Source organism: Heteronotia binoei, chromosome 5 (genome assembly GCF_032191835.1).
Source record: "Heteronotia binoei isolate CCM8104 ecotype False Entrance Well chromosome 5, APGP_CSIRO_Hbin_v1, whole genome shotgun sequence".
NCBI classification, from domain to species: domain Eukaryota; kingdom Metazoa; phylum Chordata; class Lepidosauria; order Squamata; family Gekkonidae; genus Heteronotia; species Heteronotia binoei.
In genome coordinates, this window is record NC_083227.1 from 167,381,467 (window position 1) to 167,404,806 (window position 23,340).

The 23,340-nt window shown below is 48.5% G+C and overlaps 1 protein-coding gene across 1 annotated transcript in view; it reads right to left on the reverse strand.

Annotated features, from left to right (window-relative positions):
• Window positions 1–22,875, reverse strand: part of MAN2B1 (mannosidase alpha class 2B member 1) — a 40,725-nt gene extending 17,850 nt beyond the window's left edge. The window contains exons 1-14 of the mRNA XM_060240677.1: window positions 22,772–22,875; window positions 18,961–19,063; window positions 16,512–16,685; window positions 15,636–15,829; window positions 15,286–15,418; window positions 12,043–12,185; window positions 11,685–11,801; window positions 10,706–10,788; window positions 6,213–6,333; window positions 5,939–6,017; window positions 3,725–3,834; window positions 3,270–3,377; window positions 2,962–3,078; window positions 1,986–2,204 (exon numbers count right to left, since the gene is read on the reverse strand). Of these exons, the coding sequence (XP_060096660.1) occupies window positions 1,986–2,204; window positions 2,962–3,078; window positions 3,270–3,377; window positions 3,725–3,834; window positions 5,939–6,017; window positions 6,213–6,333; window positions 10,706–10,788; window positions 11,685–11,801; window positions 12,043–12,185; window positions 15,286–15,418; window positions 15,636–15,829; window positions 16,512–16,685; window positions 18,961–19,063; window positions 22,772–22,849 (1,779 nt within the window). The 5' untranslated portion in view covers window positions 22,850–22,875. The remainder of the gene's footprint in view (window positions 1–1,985; window positions 2,205–2,961; window positions 3,079–3,269; window positions 3,378–3,724; window positions 3,835–5,938; window positions 6,018–6,212; window positions 6,334–10,705; window positions 10,789–11,684; window positions 11,802–12,042; window positions 12,186–15,285; window positions 15,419–15,635; window positions 15,830–16,511; window positions 16,686–18,960; window positions 19,064–22,771) is intronic.
• Window positions 22,876–23,340: the final 465 nt, after the last annotated feature.

Genomic DNA, 23,340 nt, shown 5'->3' on the forward strand with positions numbered 1-23,340 from the left:
GGGAAGGAGACCAGGAGTAAAGATACATTAGGAAGAAGAAAAAGGTTAAACCAGAACACTGCTTTCAGAAACAGAATCCCATACTATTGTTAAATGACTCTTCTCATCCGACACTGTTATTCATTTGACGGTGGAATCTTTCCTCAAGGCGGCGCTTCTGTTGTGGAAACCTCTCATCTCGCTGCTGCTAAAATTGTAATACTTTGTTCCTGGGCAAAGCAAATATTATCCCCACTCTGGTGAGTGAAGAAATTGCAATCTGGAGATCTGTCATGGGCACCTACTGGCTAGTAAGAAGAAAAGGAACAGAGAAGCAACTGAAAGACAGAAGCGGAAAAAGGTTGGGGACTCCCCCCTCCCCCAGTCTATTGAAATAATTTTGGAAACACACACATTTTACCCTGACACTTCACAAGGGGTCAGCCCTTTAGCCAGACAATTCTGGGTGGAGGGGCCTGGGAGATAAAAAATGTGGAGGGTGGGGGGCTGCAGGGCTTGGTTGCTTCTTCCCTCCAGTGGGCCGCCCTCCCGGCCCCAGCTCTCTCTCGCCCAAAAAAAGAAAAAAAGGGGTGGGGGGGGGAGAGAAAGGAATGAAACAGTAGTGGGCTGATCAAGGAGTCCAGGAAAACACCATCACAAAGTACCAGCATATCTAGAAAACCGTAGTAAAACACTTTGGTTGACTGATAAAAAAAAAAGGTGGGTTCAGTTCAGACCGAGGTCTCTGTAAACATACAAGGAAGGAGATGATCGGAGGTGCCAGCCCTAGGAAGGAGGGATAAAAATGAGGGGGGGGAGAGTTCCCATCTTGTGTGTTTGACACCTTAATAAATAAAAAATGGGGTGAGGCAGGGGGTTATTTTACAGTGTGTCTTCTCTCCTGTGGACTGTGCAGCATTTCTGATCTGGCCCCAAGCGCTCTCTCTCTCTCTTTCTCTTGCTGTTCCTCTCTCGCTGTTGCCCTCTCACTCTCTCTTGCTTTCTGCCTTGCTGTTGCTCTCTCACTCTCTTTTGCTGCCACTCTCTCGCTCTCCCCCTTGCTCTCTCTCTCTCTCCTCTTTCTCACTCTTGTCGCTTTCTCTTGCACTCTCTCCCCCTCCCTTTTCCTCGGGGGGGGGAGGGGGTTAAATAGAGTGGCCTGGCCTTCCTGTCCCCCATAGCTATGGGCCTGGGTACGGTAGAGGTAAGGCTGCAACTGAGAACAACTGTGACTCTGGCCTCCTCTCCACCATATTTTTGCACAACCTGCCTTGGGCAGGGAAATGCAGAGTACCATAAGATGGACATTTCACATCACTGGCTGTCAAAGGCAGGGGTAAGAGGCAGAGAGATGTGGAACAGGATGACAACCTGATACAAGGCAAGTTTTCCTAGCAAAATGTATACCTGCGTATGGCCACATCCCATTGGAAATCTTGTAAAGCCTGCTCTATCCTCCATCTTCCCCTAACTAAACAGGAGGTGTGTGTGGGGGGAGAGGAGATATTTCTGAATTTCCTGCATTGTGCTGTGGGTTGGACAAAATGACCCTGGGGGCTCTTCCAACTCCATGATCATTGAGATCTCCATTGAGGACCACCACGATTTTCCACCCACTCACTTCTTCATGTTCTCAGCTGTGTCATATTATTACCATGTTTGAATTTTTTTCCCCCTTGAAAGGCAAGAATTCAAAAGTCACTCCCCACCATGCTCAACAATAAGTCTGTCTGCCCTGGGAGACCAGATTCGCTGCCAAAGGCTGAGGTGTGAACTATGTTTTCACAATTATTAAGAAAGAACAACAAACTAGGATTTGATCCTTGGTAGGTCAAGTACAACCTTCACTTGAAGATCTGGGTAGTGCCTTAGGTGAAACCCTACCACCACCAGAGCTGCTTCAGCTGTTGTACTAAAAGAAAGCCACTGGCACAGAGAGATTTCTCAAGAATTCCTTACGTACAGTAAATCCAGGCATGTTAATTGGCCTGTTAATGAGCCCATACCTCATTCTGGATTTCCCAAGAGGGACTTTGCTTTCCAGGCAGGTCTTGATCATGCAGCCTCTTCAGCAGTTTGGAGCGAGCTGGGTTCCTGCCAGACACTTTGGAGACAGTGTATGAACTATAGCCCAGTGGAGGAGCAGATGCCTGGAAGACCAGCTCATTGACAGCATTGCCTCGATCACGTCGCACCCTCTGCGTGAAGCTCGATACAGGGATGACCTGGCAATGGACAGAAGATTTGTTCCATTAATTATTCTACTCAAGCAAGGAGGGAAGTCCATCTTCCAGAAGCAAAATCCAAGTACCTCAGCATAATTTCATTAATGTTTTCCTCCTTCCTGTCAGGCCAATAACCACAAGGAGGCCCTCAGGGGCCTGGCCACCTTAAGACACTCCATTTTGAAAAAGTAATTACTTAATCATGGAGATACACATGTGAAGAAGGCAGTGTTTTACCCAATTGCCCTTCAGGAATCCAATGTGCCCTATACACTTCCAGTATCTTGGTCAATGGGATCAAAGGCACACAGATAATGGGCAAGCATTTGACTCTTTAATTAAAGAATTTCTGTTTAGGGCTTGAGTTTGTTTTTTGCTGCTTTTCATGGAACTTAAGAGGCAATGTAGTGTGATGGTCAGAGTGACAGACTAGGACCTGGGAGGCCCAGGTTTGAATTCCTATTATGCCATGGAAACCCAGTGGGTGACCTTAGCCAGTTACATGCTCTCAGCCTAGCCTATCTCACAGGGTTGTTGTGAGGATAAAATGGAGCAGAAGAGAATGATGTAAGCAGCTTTAGGGCCGCATGGGGTATAAAACAAAAAAATGCCTCCTCCTCCAGCAAACCGTTCAGCTCCATCGCCACAAAGTTTCTGGTTTGCCTCCAATATAGAAATGAGCCATGCTCATTTGAATTCTTTACATTCCTTAAAATGCCTCTAACTCTACAAGAAGCCATGGCTGTCTGCTGCTTACCTCATTCAGAATCGCCTGGCCATCCGGAGCTGTCACGGAGTAACGGCTTCCATTCACTGGCAGTCGGATATTCTGGTTCACAGGGCGTGGCAGTGAGTTGTAGACAAGCACCACAAACTACAAGGGCAAAAAAGCAGCATGCCAGTCCAGGGGAGGCATAAGGGGGCCTGCACAGGAGCTCCACTGGACTCTAGTCAGGGAACTCCATAGCAGAAGCCTGCCTTCTTACAGCTGATCTGGGAGCTTATAAATCCAGATGAGGGTCCATTTATGGAATGAGGGATCAGGCAGTAATGCAGCTCACTTACTGTCTGGGCAGCTTCAGTCAACGGGCAGACGCTGATGTTGAGATATGTGCAAAACACAAAGTTCTCCTTGCTGCCACCAATACTGGCCAGGGCATTACTGACCACGACCTGCAAACAGAAAAGGGTCACAGTACCCAGCTTGCTGGGGGGGGGGAAGTGTAGAGGACTGGGGAAGGCAATGGCAAACCACCCCGTAAAAAGTGCCGTGAAAACGCTGTGAAAGCAACGTCACCCCAGAGTCAGAAACGACTGGTGCCGGCACAGGGGACCTTGCCTTTACCTTTTAAAAGAAAGTCCTACCCTGCCTCTGAGTATCTAGTGATTGAGAAGGAATGCAAGAGGAACACTAATGTATTCGTGACCGAAATTCCTGGGATTGGAACAGATCCACGCTGCACAAAACGGGGAGAACCTATTCTTTAACCGAGTCTCAATTTTTATTTCATTGCATTTACCTGGCAGGCATCCCAGCCTCTTGACAGCTGCTTGGCGTAGTCGTTGGTCACATGCTGCTTTGCTGTGCCACTCACTGCATCGTGGTGCTGAGCGACTGCCATGGCCTTCCCTGCGGGATGAAGGTGGGGACTGTCGCAGCACCCGGACAGGATCCCCTGTGCTCCCACACCAAGACTGCTGGGCTGCACAGGGGGAGCTCCACTGCTCAGTAATCCAACAGGAACAAAACAGCCACTCATCAATATGAGGAATACTAGTCTGAATCTGAATGAAATGGCTTTGGATGGTCAGGAGGTGGCCTGCGGTCCGTTTTGCAGGCAGAGGGAAGAGAAGCCAGCGGAAAGCTGATCCGTTTTGCATGTGCTAGGGATGGGGGGACAGGACTGTGCAACTGGCATTTTTGTGCTCAGCATTTGCACCAACAAACATATTGTCTCAGTGGCCCTGGGAAGGCTTTCTGAAGGCCCTATGATATCCCATGGCTTAGAATGCAAGAAAAAAAGAAACGGGGATGCCACAAAGCACCAGGATGGGCTCCACTAGGACTCACACAGGAGGGGCTTCAGAGGAAAAGGAGAGCAAAGACCACAGCTGGCCTGTTTTGCAGGCCTATGAGAATCAACCAGAGAAAGGGTTTCCCCTTGATCATAAGGCAGCGGCAAACAGCAGAGCTACCTGACAGAGGCAAAGGCTTTGCTTCCACATGCCAGCAGCTCAGGTGGGGAACAGAGGCACAGATGCTCTTGACTCCCTCACCCTCCACAAGAGGGACTTGCCGGCAGGCAGAGATGGGGAGGAAGGGAGGAAGGAAGGAAGAAGCAGAGGCAAAAAGCCAGGATTTCATCCACCTGGGATTAAACAGCCTACAAGCCCTGTGTCCATATCCAGTCAAACTCTCACCAGGAGGACTGTAACAGATGCAGGGCAAGGAGAAGCCACACACATCCCACCACAGGATACCACGGTGTGATGAAGGGTCAGACCAGGGGTAGCCAAACCTGCTTAACGTAAGAGCCAGACAGAATCCTCATCAGATGTTTGAGAGCTTCAAGACATGAATGACAGATGTTGGGAGGGAGGGAGGGAGGGAGGGAGGGAGGGAGGGAGGGAGGGAGGGAGGAAGGAAGGAAGGAAGGAAGGAAGGAAGGAAGGAAGGAAGGAAGGAAGGAAGGAAGGAAGGAAGGAAGGAAGGAAGGAAGGAAGGAAGGAAGGAAGGAAGGAAGGAAGGAAGGAAGGAAGGAAGGAAGGAAGGAAGGAAAATAGATCAGGGGAGGGATGAAGGAAAAGAAAGCAACTTTAAATGCATTCCCCAAGCCCCAGCTGGCTTGACTTGGAAAAGTGATTTAGAGAAAGAAATGCCTTCTCCATGCCAAGGACTTTGAGAGTCACACAATATGTGTGAAAGAGCCACATGTGGCTGCTGAGCCACAGTTTGGCCACCCCTGGGTCAGAATGTCTCCCTGTAAGAGAGAACTGATGACGCAGGCTCTGCAGGTTCCACTGTTTGTTGTATGATGCCACTGAAGAGTGGCATCTCTTGCTATAAATTACCCACCGAAGTCCTCATTAGCCATGTCTGCCACCCACTTGTAAAGAAAGGTATGATGGCAGTGGATTTTCACCTAACACTAGAGTATGTGGGTCATGGGAGCTACTCAGAAGTACTTGGGGACTAAAACGTTGAATGTACCCAAGCCCAGCAGTGTAAAGCAAGGGGAGAGGAGAATTTTGTTCCTCTCAGCTACATGATCCATTTTACCTTCTGCCTGAAATTTGAAAGGAAAGATCTAGTGAATGAGGAATACAATCATTGAGGATTTCATCCCAACTGTGGTGGTGGGGGGATTACCTAGTGGACTGATAGTAGGAGAGACCTTGAAAAAATTCAACTCAAGTGTTTAGAATGGCTCACTTCCACGGTAGACTTTTTGGCACACCCTTAACAGACAGTGGCCACTATTGGCCCCAATACAGAGATTACAGCCCTGGAACTACTTCTGCACAATGCCCTCTAGCAGAATCACTGTCTTGTTCACTTCCCTACATTCAAGCACAAATCAGACCAGACACTGAATGAAATAGTTTGCAGGATGTCATGGAAACGGCTGCAACTGCTACTGAGGCTCTTGTCCTAATGTCAACACGAAGTCAGCGTCCCATCTGTTCTTTCCCACCCCACTCCACCCCAAAAACCCTTTCAGGATCTCACATACGCAGCTCATAACTGCTGGAATTGCCATAAGGCCCCACGTTAGCTCGTGCGCCAGCCAGCACCTCTAGCTGGTTGCAGACCTGCAAAAGGGAAAAGCAGTGTTAGAGCGTGACATTCTTGACTGCTGGGTCCTGGCGGTGATAGAATGGACAGAGCAAGAACAGGGACTGAAACTAAGGAGTCAGTGGTCAAGACTAGACCAGAACCTTGGCATGCTGGGCCTCTGTCTTTCCCCCAGCCTGGGGAGGGAGAGCAACAAGAGTGTGCACACTAACCTGTAGGAAGCTGTTGCTGAGCCGCTCATAGCGTTTCAAAGCTGGCCGACTGGTGAAGTAGCCCGTCCAGAAATGGTGGGGGCCATCAGCATATGGGAAGAAATCATCGTATTTCACAGACCTGTCCAAGGCAGAGTTCCATCTGTCAGATTCTACACAGCAAAGGGGGGCCCCACCTGCAGTGCCACACCTCTGCAAATGGCATGTCACCATCCCCTGACACTCATATGAACATATGAAGCTGCCTTATACTGAATCAGACCCTTGGTCAGTATTGTCTTCTCAGACTGGCAGCGGCTCTCCAGGGTCTCAAGCTGAGGCTTTTCACACCTATTTGCCTGGACCCTTTTTAGTTGGAGATGCTGGAGATTGAACCTGGGACCTTCTGCTTCCCAAGCAGATGCTCTACCACTGAGCCACCATCCCTCCCCTGCTCTCCAGGGTCTCAAGCTGAGGCTTTTCACACCTATTTGCCTGGACCCTTTTTAGTTGGAGATGTCGGGGATTGAACCTGGGACCTTCTGCTTCCCAAGCAGATGCTCTGCCACTGAGCCACCATCCCTCCCCTGCTCTCCAGGGTCTCAAGCTGAGGCTTTTCACACCTATTTGCCTGGACCCTTTTTTGGAGATGCCGGGGATTGAACCTGGGACCTTCTGCTTCCCAAGCAGATACTCTACCACTGAGCCACTGTCCCTCCCCTGCTCTCCGGGGTCTTGAGCAGAGGTTTTTCACGCCTATTTGCCTGGACCCTTTTGAGTTGGAGATGCCGGGGATTGAACCTGGGACCTTCTGCATGCCAAGCAGATGGTCTACCACTGAGCCACCATCCCTCCCCTGCTCTCCAGGGTCTCAAGCTGAGGTTTTTCACACCTATTTGCCTGGACCCTTTTTAGTTGGAGATGCCGGGGATTGAACCTGGGACCTTCTGCTTACCAAGCAGATGCTCTACCACTGAGCCACCATCCCTCCCCTGACCAGCAGTGGCTCTCCAGGGTCTCAAGCCACTGTCCCTCTCCTTAAACCAGTACTGTCTACTGAGACTGGCAGCGACTCTCCAGGGTCTCAAGCTGAGGTTTTTCACACCTATTTGCCTGGACCCTTTTTAGTTGAAGATGCTGGGGATTGAACCTGGGACCTTCTGCTTCCCAAGCAGATGCTCTACCACTGAGCCACCGTCCCTCACTCAGATTCCTCTCTAGAGCTGGTAAGCAGCCAAAGAGAGGGGGCCAGTGAGGGACAAGGCACTGTGGCTTCTGAAGGTCAACTCCCTCTTCACCCATTGTTTCACCAACGCCCTGTGTGCCTCCATGCCTCTAGCTCTACAATGTAGAAATGACAGTGAACACCCCACAATACAAACAAGACACTTGAGGGGGGGGGGTGGAAATCCAACAAATGGCATAGAACAGGGATGGCAAACCTTTCACCCATTGTTTCACCAATGCCCTGTGTGCCTCCATGCCTCTAGCTCTACAATATAGAAATGACAGTGAACACCCCACAATACAAACAAGACACTTGAGGGGGGGGGGGTGGAAATCCAACAAATGGCATAGAACAGGGATGGCGAACCTTTCAGAGACCGAGTGCCCAAACTGCAACCCAAAACCCACTTATCGCAACGTGCCAACATGGTAACTTAACCTGAATACTGAGGTTTTAGTTTAGAATAAACAACCCATACATTAACATCTTTTGCCTTCAAAGAAAAACACAATAACAGAGCTTTCAATGATACAAACAACTCTGGGACTGCATTGCCAGCTCACAGTCAGGAAACATGCCTAAGAATGGATTTTTGTCTTTACTTTTTGTGCTCAAATTGCAAGAGCTGTTCAGAGTTGGCTTACAGCTGCCTGCCTGGGCATCCTGCCCCTGGTATTCTTTGGAGGGCTCCCATCCAAATACGAGCCAAGGCTGACCCAGCTTTGTTTCCAAGATCTGATAAGAGAGACTAGCTAGCCTGGGTATCCACTTCAGGGTGTCATAATGAGACGGGTTTAAAATTCATATCTTTAAAAAAAAAAAAGGTTTTAATAGTAGTAACAGGGGGATTTAAAAGATGAAAAGATCCTTAGAATTGCTACACAGTGAGTTTTTATTCGTTTAAAGAAAAATATTCAGCACAGAAAAATCCGTAGATTTGCGGCAAATCTCTGCGTTCACAATCAAGACATATGCCCTTCCTCCATTTGTCAATCAAGCATCGACGGAAGGAACTTCATGAGCCATCCAACTTAACACAATGCCATGCCACCATTCCTAAAAATTTGTTAACCATCCCAGAAGCGCTTCAAATCTGACTGAATTGGTATTGTTAAAGTCACCGTGCTTTCGCATATTTTAATTTTGTACTTAGTTTTGAAGTGTAACTTTAGTCACACTTTCTTAATTCTAATAATGACATTTGTCATCACCTCCACCACTGTCTTTCTTCCCAACGTTTCAGATTCCTGCATCCCTTTGATTTCCAAACTGCCAAACACCCACCAAAACCCTAAAGGCGATAAGATAAATAAATCAATATATTTACTGCACATTCTTTGCTGCAAGCACGTCTGGGTCCCTATTTGAAATCCTCATGTAATATCATGACCTCATAAACAGGCACATTAAATGAAATACTAACTTAAACCACGCTCTTTAAATTTCTCACTTCAACTTAATTTCCCCCACTCATTTGCACGCGCGCACACACACACACACACACACACACAGGCTGCCTCTCCCGGCAGCGCTGGATCCAGGAAGGCCATGAAGGGTCCTGAGCTGTGCTGCTGAGGGGAGAAGGACTACGCCCGCAGCCTCCCCCCTCCCCTCACCCACCCCAACTAGTACGCAGCACACACAGGCTGTGCCTTTTGGCAACGCTGGCCACAGGGTCCCGGACTGCACTGCTAAGAGGAAAAGGACAGCGTCCACAGCTCCCCCTCCAGCTCGTATGTACGCACGGGCCACCTCTCCCGGCAGCGCTGACTGTGGGAAGTCCATGAAGGGCCTTGGGCCACGCTGCCGAGGGGAGAAGGGTGATGCCCGCAGCTTCCCACCTTCCCCCCACCCACCCCGATTCACTTGCACACAGGCTGCTTCTTCTAGCAGCGCTAGCTTTTGGAAGCCCACGAAGGGCCCAAGGCCACGCTGCTAAGGGAGGAGGACGGCCGCATCCCCCTCACCCACCTCAACTCGCACACGCTGCCCAACTCGGCAGCTCTCGTCACGGGAAGCCAACGAAGAGCCCCAGCCTTCATGTTGCGGAGTGTGGGGGTGGGGTGGGAAGGCTTCGGGAGCCACAAGACGAGCGTCAAAGAGCGGCTGCATCGCAGCTCCAGGGAGGGAGGGAAGACGGAGGGAAAGCCGAACCTCGTGCGCAAGGAGGGACAGGGAACGACGGCACATGTGCCCACAGAGAGGGCTCTGAGTGCCCACCCTGGCACGCGTCCCATAGGTTTGCCACCGCTGGCACAGAATGTGCTCCCTCTTAACTGACCCAGGCATCTCAGTGCTAAATCCTATCTTTGTCAGTATTCAGTACACCAATAGCAGCTGCGTTATCGATTAACTTTTGTACTCTCTCATAGACTGGCAGCAGGCAACCTCTTCAGCCTGTAGGGCTGGACATTCTTAGCAGGCAGCCACGATGTCCTCCTGAACATCTTGACTGGGTAAAGAGTCCCGAATCCCTAGGATGAAGATCCCAGCAGACTCCTTTTCCACTGAGGGGGACAAAGCTGCTCCAAAGGGTTTGGTTCAGCACAGGGGCTTCTGGGCCAACCTCTCATTTCCCCCAAGGGAAGCACATCTGACAGGCAGGAAATGGTGCCACACGCTCCCAGTCTGGCACAGGGAAGAGCCGGCGGAATAAACTCCCATTCCTTGGGGGACTCCATTTTGACAGCAACTTTTGGAGGCCTCTGAAGCAAGCAGTTCTTGCAACACTTGAGAGCCAGTTTGGTGTAGTGGTTAAGTGTGCGGACTCTTATCTGGGAGAACCGGGTTTGATTCCCCACTCCTCCACTTGCACCTGCTGGAATGGCCTTGGGTTAGCAATAGCTCTGGCAGAGGTTGTCCTTGAAAGGGCAGCTGCTGTGAGAGCTCTCTCCAGCCCCACCCACCTCACAGGGTGTCTGTTGTGGGGGAGGAATGTAAAGGAGACTGTGAGCCGCTCTGAGACTCTTCGGAGTGGAGGGTGGGATATAAATCCAATATCTTCATCTACCTCACAGGGCGTCTGCTGTGGGGGAGGAAGGGAAAGGAGATTGTGAGCCGCTCTGAGACTCTTCAGAGTGGAGGGCAGGATATAAATCCAATATCATCATCTTCTTCTTCTTCACTGAAACCCAGACCATACAAGGGGTAATCTCACAGGGGTAGGACTAAATTAAGCACGTGTGTGATGGAAGAGGATGAGAGAGAGACATGCAATCAGGCCCTGTCACAAAGAATGCTCCAGCTGCAGGAAGGATAGCATTGAAAGCCCAGCCAGCCCTCTCACCAGGACAGGTTGGCCTGATTCAGCTCCCACAAGTAGCAGCTTGGGGTGGAGTAGAGGACATGGACGTGGCTCCCATGGAGTTGCTGGAAGAGAGAAACGAGGAAATCAGCAGGCAAACATACCCCTAGGGAAATAAAGGGCTGCCCTGAGACAGTCTGATGGTGCTCTGACTGTGGGACAAGAACAGGCCTAACACCTGAAACACGGACTGTCCCTGTGGTCTCTGCTAATCTCTTCTGCCTCTCACTAGCAAGAACCCTGGCACAGCTTAACTCTCACCTCTCTACAGTATGCCAACTGAGTTGCTTCAATTAAATAAATACAGTTCAGAACGAGAGAAGGGCAAGGGAGAAGGAGGAGGAAAAGGATGACATTTGAGGCAGGACCTAGACAAGAAAGCACCAGAAGTAGCTGCTATGCAACACGGTGGAGCCTCCAGATCACACAGCCTACTGCATGAACTGAAGAAACCATCTCTCTCCTTGTTCTAAAGGAGGAGAAGGAAGAGACAAGGGAAGAGGCTCCTCCCAAGTCCAATGCTATCTGGAGGGAAACAAGACGGGCAGAACGTTTTGCCTTTCTGTTTGGGCTCTGCCTGAAGAAAGGGAATTTATGGGTAATGGAGAGGAAATGCACCTGTGTATTGTGTAAGGCTTTCGGTTCACTTGTGGTGTGAAAAGGGAGCACCCACAGTTTTGATGGCACTATTCACTGACCTGCACCATTGAAATCAGGTTTACCACATCCAGATACCTTATGGGGGGGGACAAGATCTTTGTTTCAACTTGACATTTACACTGCATTGCTGCGGAACAGTGTTTATGGGAGAGACCTTGTGTCTCGACCTCCTGCCCACATCCAAAGCCAGAGAGCTCTTTGGCTCCTTTCCAGGAAAGAGAACGAAGGGCCTAAGAAATCAGGCTTGCATGGGGATGGCCTGCCCGCTAGGAAAAGAGACACGGCTATAATGCCGGAGTACCTGTGCGTTGACGTGCATGATCAGCTTGTCCATGTTCTTGTACCAGAGATTGGCATTCTCATACTGGAAATCAGAGCCCATTGTCATGACGATGTGGTTGGTGCGATAGTGCTTGGACTGCAGGGAACAGTGTTAAGAATGAATAAATGGATCAGCAGCGATCCCCCTACCCTAAGAGGCATGCCTTGTTCCCCAGCAAGCAGCCACTCTTGGGAAAAGCCTACAAGTTTTCCCTTCTGCCTCTGCTTTCCTAGAGTTTGCTTCACCCCTCCTACCTTCACTTCAGCCAACACTGCCCTGACTGACAGGATCAGACCAAGGGAGTCCAGCCTCCCAAACCCCATTTCCTTTCTCTAACCTGAGCGGCTGCAACCCCTAGAAAATAGGCCACTAGACTCTGAACATTGTTTTCATCGCTGTCATCATCCACGATGGGGTCATCGGAGCAGGACTGATCCCAGCAGAGAGACATCGGAGGGTTGTAGCCGTTTGGTAGGACGCCTGCCAAGAGACAGTCGAGAGGGAAAGAAAGGGCAACGTGTGCTTGTTAACTCTTCCATCCCATCCACTGGGCCCCACGCAAAGGTCAAGCAATTAGACCCACAAACCGAGGAGGAGCACTTTTATTTAGAGGAAGCTGAGAGGGCGCCAGCATGCCGCACATCAGCACTGAAGACATTGTAGGGCTGCCAGCCTCAAGGCATGGCCTGGAATTCTCCTAGAATTACACTTCATCTCCAGACCACAGAGATCAGTCACCCTGGAGGAAATGGCAGCTTCAGAAGGTGGACTCCACAGCATCACATCCCTTCTCAGCCCATTCCCCAAACTCTACCCTCCCCAGGCTCCATCCCCGCCCTCCAAATCTCCAGGGATTTCCCAACACAGAGTTGGAAACCCTAGTAGAGGGGGAGGGAAATAAATCAGTTGACTTAGGGTAGGAAAACAGTGTGCAGGATTGTGTATCCATTCATACTTTTTTTTTTTTTTTACTCTGCTGGTAAAATGGTTCTTTGGTGCAGAAATCTCAGTTTACATTTGTTCTAAAGCATTTTTCTAGTCCTTGTAATCACTGAGAAAAGCTGTTGGTTGTGTGCAGTACTTATTGAAGTCTTGGGGACGCAAGAGTGGTCAGGTAGGGCAGGGGTAGATGGCAACACCCAACGGGCCTGTGAGAAGTCTTGAGACCTTTTGTTTTGACAGGCAGAGCTAAACAACCATGATTTTTGTTGATGAGAGTCTAACACCTGGAGTGCCCCGGCAACATTTTGAAATATATTGTACAACAATATTTACAACTTCTCACCGTAAAAATCAGTGACCTAGAGCCCCTGACCTTTTTAGAACTGTTTGCAGGTCAAATGCTGTTTGTCTCACAAATAGCAATATATAAGATAGATCGAATTAGAAGGGAGTTATCAAAACAGCTTGAAATTGAAAACCTCTAGCTTGTTTGTTTTTAAATGGTGAGGGGGGAGTAAGGCCTTGCAGCAAATCTTTTTTCCCAGACATGGGCCTGGGAGAACTGTTTTTTGCATCAAGATGTTTGCTTTTAAATAGGAAAAGCTATGCATTGAAATGGACAAGGATGCTAAAAATGTTCTTTGCATTGAAATGCACAAGGAAGCTAAAAACCCAGAAATAAGCCATGATGTAAACAAGGGGTGGGAAGCATAAAAAGGAGTTTTGCTATGCTCTTTCCCTACACATCTAAAATTTCTTTGTTAGGTGATTCATATTGCGACTGCCAGCACAGCAGAAGAAGAAGTCCTTTTTTCTCAGAAGGGAGGGCAAAATAGTGGACGTGTGTGTGTCTGTGTGTGTGAGGAGGGAAGCCTAGGAAAACTGTATTGCTGAAAAGGGGGAACGTATAAACCAAATTAAATATTTTGAACCTTCCATCTGCGAAGGACAAAAAAAATAGCAAATTCGAAACTTAGAATCTCCTGTCTGGAGATTGGCAACCTTGCTGTGAGTACTGGCAAAGAACAAAAGGATGCTTTCTTAATCCTCTGAGAACAGGCACTGAAGATGCTAGAAAATGTTAGGATTTAATGTGGAAAAGGGGGGGGATAAGAAATGGTGGATGCTTACAATGGGGCAGAGATATTAGGATGGGGTGGGGGGTGGGGACAGAAGTAGTCTTTCTTGAAGTTGAACAACTCTTTCCCCCCCCCTGTAAAACGTAGACTGGATTAGGAGACCACAGTAAATGTATATATACTTTTCCCTGTAAAACATAGCACAGCTTTTGTACATGCACAAATACCCTACATTAGGAAACATCTGGCATTCATTTGCGGGAGGATCAGGAGGACAGGACACCCCTGTCAGGAGTTGCCTCAGTGCCCATAGGGAAACATCTGGTATTCATTTGGGAAGCACCTGTCACTTTTTGATTGAGGCTTGATGAGGAAAGGTATGTCTGACATACTACTTATGAGGATTTACTTTTCTGAAATGTGACAAAAGATTTATATGATTATTGTAAAAAGTTTTACTAAACATGTTAGCAAGCACATCGCAGTGATTAATGTCTGAAAATTCTTGGCTAGATTACTCTAAAGTGCTCTGTGTGTGACTGCCTTTCTAGACAATCTGGAAACTACACGTGAATGTGGATAGCGCACCTACCCTTCTCAGGGATAATTTAGAAACCAGCACCCATGATTGTGCCTAGCTTTGCTTATGTAGTGTTGGAGAGTACAGAAACAAGCTTGGTCTCTTGAGGTGGTATCCTTTTCTCCCTACATTCTTCTATGCTCCCATTGACCAGACACTTCACTTTTTGAAAAACTTTTATATTGCTTTCATTGGGCAGGACAAAAATTCAATTCCATCACCTCCTTGCAATTGTCTTTTCGCTGAATATTCTGATTGACTTGACCGTATCCTGTCCAAGATGAATATATTTTCATGTTTAAGTGAGAAGCAAAACTTTAAGCAAGAAAACTTTAAGCAAAAGAAAAAAAAAGTCTGGCCACCTTTGTATGTTGGTTCTGACAGCAGGATCTATTCCAGTTACTTTTGTAAGCTTTCCCCCAGTTTTCTAGACATTCATGCAGAGGGACCCAAGAATTAATTTCTGAACCTGAGCCAGTTTACCCACCAACTGAATTACCCACCAGTTTACCCACCAACTGAATTAATTTCTGAACCTGAGCCAGTTTACCCACCAACCTTTCTTGTTTCCAGATATTGCCAGAGCCAGTTACTGGAAGATCCTCTGGTAATATCCAGGGGCAAGAGACTGACACATTGTTGATTAGGACAAATCTACATATGCACTAGCTAAACAGACACCTTGGCTGATGCTCAGATACGAGGACCTCAAAGTAGAAGAAGAGAGACTTAAGGAGAAGAAGAGATTGGATTTATATCCTACCTTCACTCAGAGTAGCTTACAATCTCCTCTCCCTTCCTCTTCCTACAACAGGCACCCTATGAGGTACATGGGGCTGAGAGAGCTCTTTCAAGAACTGTGATTGACCCAAGGTCACGCAACAGGTGCATGTGTGGAGGAGTGAGGAATCACTCAGTTCTCCCAGATTATTGTTTGTGCTTTTACCACTACGCCAAACTGGCTCTTGCCCTTACTCACCAGTGAACAGATCAGCAACTGGGGGTTCTAGACTACCACTTGCACGCCACAGCTGCTCCATCTCACGCGCTGTCTCACGCTGGGCCTTGTCCTGATAGTCAATGCGACCCAAAAAGAAACCATCATAGCCCATCTGGGTGAAAAAGACAAGAAAAGAGTTTGAGAGGCAGAAGAAGGGGAGCAAATTGAATTGGAGAGCCCAGCCGTGGGAGCAGAAGGTCAGGCAAAATGCGAGGTCTGGTTCACCAGTTTAAGACAAGGATGCCAGTTACATCCCACAGATACATGTGGGCAAGGAGAGATGTAATCATGGTGCAGGACACATCATTATTCTGAAAGCATGGGCTGACCTGTGCAAACAGCGACGCCTGCTCCCTGCTGTGCCCAAAAGGGTCAATGTGCCAGGCCACCCGGGGCCGGCCGCACTCGCCAAATGTCTCTTTAAGGAAGTGGAGCCCAAAGCTCATCTGATCAATGACAGATGAATAGTGTACAGCTGCTTCGTCATTCATGCACCAGCCGCCATTCACAAACTCCAAGCGCCCTGCAGAGAGGGAAAGTGCGTCAGACTGGAAAAGATGCAGGAAAAGTTTCACTGCAGCTCTGGTGAAGAGGGCAGGCATGTAAAATACAAGCTAGGAGTCAACAGTCACCCACCAGGGCTAAAAAGGGAACCTGGGGGAGATCTTTACACTACAGAAGGGGAAGAGGAGGGAACTGCAGCTTCACAGCAAGAGAGAGCGCAGGGCAAGCTCTTGCTTCATGCAGCAAGAGAGAGCGCAGGGCAAGCTATACGGCTCTGTAAGAAGGATGCAGATGGATGCATTACTGCCCCCTACCTGCACATTCCTCCCACTCTAGTAGGAGGGAGCAATGCTACAAACCCCAAAAACTAAGGAGGAGAAGCCGCACTGGTATTTCTGTTCATGGGTGTGGAGCAGTTAAAAAAACTCACACACATACACAAGACCAAAGAGTTCTCCAGGCTGTGACCTGGCAATACGGCTGCAAGCAGAAGCAGTGGCAACCAGTCTTTTACCATTTCTGCAGTAAGACCTAGTTCTGGTGTTCAGGTGGCCTGGACGCCAGCCTTTCCCTTCTCATCCCATCAGGCATGCTCACCCCTCTCCCTCACACCCTTCAGCAAATACTTCTGCCTCTTCCTCACATGGATGGCGTGAGGCAGAGAAACACCAAACGAGTCTGACTCTCTTCACCCTCCTTACCCTCGGCAACGAGTTGCCGCACAGCCTGGCGGGTAGCTTCTGTCTGCAGCCCCCACCAACGGGCAAAGAAGGCCACTTCTACATAGATGAAACGCTTGCTAGGGTCACTCAACAGCTCAGGGATGACTGAGTCGAGGATGTACTGCACCCCAGCGTGCTGGATGTCATTACGGACTGCAAGACAACAGACAGGTACCATACCATAGACCTTTACTGGCATTAATTTAAGAGTACAGTATACTTTAAAACCAACAGTAACACTATAGAATATAATAAAACCTTAAAAAAAACCCAGCAAAAGTTAAATGACATAAACTAGCTGTGGGCTATGCATGAGTAAAAGCCTCTCTGATTTGGATCGCAACCAGTAAAAAGCAAGCCACGTGAGTGGTGACAAAGTTGTGTTTCCCGTGGAGTAAAAAGTGGACCTTGGCATTGTCGGAAAGGCCTTGATGGTCAGAGAGCAGAGCATCTAGGTATCTTGCTCATGGACTGCTATAGAAAGGGCAGTCCAGAAGAACATGAGGGACCGTTTCGATGACTCCTCGGCTACAAGGGCATCGTCTAAGATTGCGGGGGATTCTGTGGTATCTTCCGGAGAGGATGGCCGATGGTAATGCATTGAATCCAGCCAGCGTGAGTGCTCTTCTTTGGTGAGGATCAGTTAAAAAGAGGAAATAGGGAGCTAAAAGCCCAGGAGTCTGGGATAAACCCAGATAGCTTGGGGAGCAAGTTTTCCGAGCTGCCTCAGTTAGACGCTGCAACTGGATATCTAGTAGTCAACAAAAGACAAGTAATAAGAGGCAGCTGAGCAGGAACACCCAAGGCAGAACTTTCTACAGAGCAACTTCTGACTGGTAGGGAGAGACAGAAAAGATAAGGAGGCCTAATGCCCATAGCTCATCCACTGTCACCCTCAACCCCCACCTCCTCTGTCATCCTTGAAGCAGTACAAGACCACCTCAGAACTCTCCTCGACGACAAGACGCAGAAGGAAGGCTTATATTTCTGGTGACTTTGTTCTGCCCTTGAAAGGCAATACGCTTGCCAAATCCACCCACGTTAGCATGACCTTCAGAACAGGAAGGTGCTAGAGGCATGCAGGGGAGGAAGAAAACACCAAGGCCTTTTTTTTATCAGCAGCACCTATCTGCATAGAGCTGATGCTGAACGGCATCCTAGCATTTGTATGCTCAACTGGGGGAGAGAAATCCAGGCCTCAGCACCCATAAGCAGGTAGCAGTGTACATATGAAGCTGCCTTAGACCCTTGGTCCATTGTCTTCTCAGACTGGCAGCGGCTCTGCAGGGTCTCAAACTGAGGTTTTTCATGCCTATTTGCCTGGACCCTTTTTAGTGGAGATGCCAGGGATTAAACCTGGGACCTTCTGCTTCCCAAGCAGATGCTCTACCACTGAGCTACTGTAGCTCCCCTAAAGTAATATGGACATATGAGGCTGCCTTATACTGAATCAGACCCTTGATCCATCAAAGTCAGTATTGTCTACTCAGACTGGCAGCGTCTCTCCAGGGTCTCAAGCTGAGGTTTTTCACACTATTACCTGGACCCTTTTTAGTTGGAGATGCCAGGGATTGAACCTGGGACCTTCTGTTTACCAAGCAGATGCTCTGCCACTGAGCCACTGTCCCTCACTTAAAGAACATCTGAAGCTGCCTTCTACTAAATCAGACCCTCCTGGGTCCATCGAAGTCAGTATTGTCTTCTCAGACTGGCAGCGGCTCTGCAGGGTCTCAAGCTGAGGTTTTTACACCTCTTTGCCTGGACCCTTTTTTGGAGATGCCAGGGATTGAACCTGGGACCTTCTGCTTACCAAGCAGATGCTCTACCACTGAGCCACCGTCCCTCCCAACTCTGACCCATTGTCAGCTGGGCAAACGCTCATTTCTGCCACGAACTCCTTGGATGGCCTTGAGAATGTCTCTTTCCCTCTCAGATCTTATTTGTAATATGGCAGAATCATACTGGCCTGCCTTACAGAGCTGTTGTGAGGACTACTGTAAGCCTTCGGACCGAGTATTCTTAGACCGCGGCAGCCTGTTTCCTACCACTCTGCTGAGCAAAGCATGAAGCTCTCCTCCAGCCTAAGAAGCCTTTATTTGGCCTAAGGTAGGATATGGGCCAGTAAGGAGCCTTATGACTCACTGGCAAGGAGATACAGGGCCTGGCTCTCTTAGAGCATCACTGATGTGGTTTAATGTGGCCAAAAGACTAAGGAGCACAGCTCAACTCCTCTTTCAGCAGGGATCCATGCCGGATCCATGCTGCTCCAGCCTGTGCACAGACAGCTTTGGCACTGGCATCAGACCTCAATGGCCAGCAAAAAGGGTCTTCTGTCACCCCCACATGATCAAGCCTTCTTGGTCCTAACAGCACTCCAGAGGCTGTGCTGAGACACCTCCCACAAGCCTGCCCAGCTGCTGCAACTCACCTCCAAAGAAATACTGATCCACCGTCTTTAGCCAGCCCACGTCATCATGTGTGTGCGGGATAAGATGGACATTGAGCATGTTGGGTTTTGTCACAGGGCAGGACTAAAAAAAAAGCAGAGGGAGAAGACGACAGGGTGCTTGTCTGAGCTAAGTTACACAGCACAACAAAACACTCCACGAACTGCCACAAGGAAGCACCAGTCAGCTGAAAAGGCATGCCTGGAGGGCGGTAGAAAAGCCATCCCTGAGAGCTACAGTGTTACAGCAGAGCTGCTATTGGCTTCAGTACTACTGGTCAATACTACCAAATAAGTGTGTCATAGGATGTTGGTGGCAGGTTAAGGACTCTACTGTCCTATAACATTCCTTACCCAATGGCTTTAGAACGTCTTAGCTGCAAGCAAAGAAGCACAATGCAAGGATGTCAGAACAGCCAAAAAGCAGGCCTTCTAAGATTCTGCTCATAGAAACAATTCTGATCTACTAGGTAAGTCAAGGAGAGGGATACAACCTTGGTACTAACTTCTTCCATTTCTTAGATGGAATGGGACTTGGTGGATTATAAGCAAAAGGAACAGAGTGCCCAAATTCTCCAGGTTTTCTTATTGGGAAGGTAGTGTGGTCTAGTACTAACTGCAGGAGAGGCTGAGATCCATTGTCACGGTTCCCAGTCACACACTGCCGTCAAAGGTTCAAGCCAGGCACTTTTCTGTAATGCTCTTGTGCCTTTAAAGGCCCATCCCAGGACTTACTGATACTTAAATGGTTTATTTTAAGTGATATCCTGAAAAGCTTCTGAAATTGCAGAGACCCCAGAAAACTAAAAAGCTAAAGGGTGATCTGATTTCACTACAACCATTAAGTTAGTAAACACAGAGGAACAAAAGAATGGAATAGTGGGGCAGAATTTACGCAGCAGAATTAGCGGTAAACCCAAGGGATTGCCAACAATTAACTTACAGAAATTGTCATACAACTTCTGCTACAGCTACAAACAGTCCAAGGGCATTTTCATGTGTGAGACTTACACAACTGAGACCACTTTAATGCAGAAGAAAAAAATTCATCACACAAATATCCTGGTCTACACAGATTTACATTCACATTAAATAGTACAAGATACCTTACGCCTCATGTATAAAGAGGTGCTCAGAGACAGCAAGGAAGCTTCTGTGGCACCGTCTCCCTTCACACTGCAAAAGCCATCTACACAATTCTCCGGCCTGGGAGAGCAAATCCTCCTCAGCAAAGCTGCTGGAACGTGTACACACACTGTAGGTGTAGGTGGAGTGCATAAGCATGGGTTTTCTGGCTTCTTGGACAGGAGAAGCCTGCCAGTCACGTACACCATATTTCTGGAGAACAATTCTGTGGCCCCGTTGAAAAATATATTTCTGTCTCATAGGAACATTTTCAATTTACAAATACTTAGGAGTCCAGCAACAGCTGGGAAGATGTGCATGGTTATAGTTTTAAATGCAAGATGGTACCGTGTTAGTGGAGGCAAAGACAGAACCGAAAGTGAAAGTTTCCAAAGTGACCTGGGCTCTGCTTCTCTCCTGATTTTCAAATGCTCTACCTTTTGCTACTGGGCTTGACAACAATCCACAGCAATGATTTCCATTATCAGCTGGGTTTATCTGCTCCAAGGATTTAAACCCTTGAGCTCCCTTGGTACAATCTGGCCTTGATGTGATGTGATTTCACACACATTGTACCTACCCTACGCGAAGCAAATAGTTAAGCGGACGGTGTGGGGAGGTAGCAAAGGCACAAGCTGCTCTCCTCCCAGCTACTGAAATGAAGGTTTGATAGAATCAAAAGTAAAAAAAAAGACTTCTTCAGGGAAGTCAGTTCCAAGAACACAAAGGAAGGAACTTTGGCCAGACTTTCAGGCTAAAGTGTGCCCAGGACACCAGAGAAGCAGAGCAGCAGATTAGAAGACACAGTTGTTGGGAAAGGTATCTCCTATTGTTCTCTAATCAGTTTACACACACACACACACACACACACACACACACACACACACACAGAATCATAGTCCAAGTCAGCTCTCTCTGGAAGGACAGGGATCTGTACAGTCAGATGCCACCCCAGACAACCTCAGAAGCAGTGGTGGAAAAAACAGATAGCAGAAGACACTCATTCCTACAACTTGTAAAACCCACTGCCACAACACACAGCGATCTCTGAAACGGCAATGTCGAAAACAAAATTAGCTTAGGGGAACAATGCCTTCTGCCATTTATCCCATCTATCCCTGGATGAAGAACAGCAAATGTGGCTCTGCCCTCTATTCTGTTTTACCTTCACAACAAACCTCTGTGAGAAAGTAGAAAAAAAAAATAAAACTGTGTGAGGTAAGCTGGGCTGAAAGAGAATGCTTCCTTCTCAGGCAGCCCCTACCAGATGATTTAACGGAGAATCGTTTCCTCTTCAGAGGCTTCTGCCATGCCTGTCTGGTTTACGGAGGGCACTTCTGCCCTTGTCACTGGATCCTTACAGGAAAAGAAGGAACTCAAATGCACGATAGCCATTATGAGAACAGAACATGGCAGCAAACAGTTATTCCAACACATAGTAGCACAGACAGGTGATAGGGAAGGAAGTGCAGAAAGCTTTTTCTACAGTGGCCATTCTTGCAGGGCTTACTCAGCAGTGGCCCCACTGGTTTTTTGTTGTGAGAAAGTTGGAGAGACATGTGTATCACTGTTTTTTCCCCCAACAAGGGGGAAAGACGGCAAGAGCATGACTCTGGGCTTGCTGCATCACACTTCCTTTTCCAGGGTACCTATCAGGAACCACCCAGGATTCCTCCTGTCATCTAAGCAGTCTTGAAGGCCTGTTTTTGATAGATCAAATGCCACAAGAGTCAAGGTTTTTTCCTACCAAAACCTTTAAAAAGGGCCAATAGCTAAAATTTTCATCGTTTTTTTTTTTTTTTATGATATTGGGGGGAGAAAAAAAGACAGCACTGGTGAGTCCCTGATGCAAGCAATTCCTGTAAACCGGTACATATTACACCTCTGGTGTAATATGTACTGGTTTACAGGAATTACACCTCTGGTGTAATATGTACTGGTTTACAGGAATTGCTTGCATCAGGGACTCACCAGTGCTGTCTTTTTTTCTCCCCCCAATATCATAAAAAAAAAAAACCCCGATGAAAAAACCGACCAGAGGTGTAATATGTCATTTGTTATGAGGGTTGGATATGACATAAAAGAGATCTTGTTGGGCCAGGCCATGTGTGTACCTATTTAAGAATGGGCAGCAGAGATATACATTTTATAAAGGACACAGAAAAACACAAATATGTTTTTAAAAAAACAAAAAACACTTTAAATGTGCTTAAAACGTCATTGGTCTTAAAGGTGCTTTCTTTGCATTTCTCCCATGGGATCCAGGGAACTGGGCAAAGGAAACTCTGGCTCTTTCCTTCTTTCCCCAAGGGGGGAGCCCCAGCCAATGGAGAAAATATAGGTTTTGTTCTGTAGCTCCTGTGCAACTGAGCAAGCCCTGCAAAGTAAGCTGTTGTGCAGAAGGAAGCAAGATACGGGAAGAAGGAAGCAGATGACAGCCAATTGCTCCGGGCCTGACAGGAGCCCTCCGGGGCTGGATTTGGCCCCCTAACTTTATGTTTGACACCCGTTACCCTCTCGTCTTCCCCCCCTATCCGATCTTTTTGGACTGCCGTGCAGATCCCCGTGAAACTGCAGCCGCCCTTCAAAGAGCCGCTTTCGCTCTCCGCCGCTTGACCTCCAGACCCTTCCTCTCCCTCCTCCGCGGGGCTCTTCGCGACCCCCTTACCTGATAGCCGCACGCTGCCTCGCCCCCGCGCAGCAGCGCTGCTCCCAGCAGCACACCGCAGAGCACCGAGAACGCCATCGCCGCGGCCCCAACTGCAGCCGCGCCGCCAGTGGCCGCGCCGGGTCTCCTCTCATGTGACCAGCCAGCCGCGTGACGACTAGAGCGGAATGCCCCGCCAAGCCCCGCCTCCCGAGGGCGTGGCTCAAACTTGGAGACGAAAGGGGATTGGCGGTGGGCGGGGCCGCCTTTGAACTCTTCGACGTGGGCGGTGACCATTCCTCCTAGGCTGTCAAGAGGAGGCAGAAGCACGCAGCGCCCTGCAGAGAAGTCCCGGGCGGGAGGCAGGCAGGCGACCGTGGAGCCGCCTGCATTGCTCCACTGGGAGCAATAGGAGATGGGCTTCGGTGCATTAACCAGTTGGGAATTAAACAAAGCGGCAGACAAGTGGCGCCTTGGAGACCAACTAAGTTTCATTCAGGATTGGAGCTTTCCTATGCTCTCAAGCGGACTTCCATCGTTTTGTCTGATGACGTCTGCTTACGAGCATACGAAAGCTCCCATTCTGAATA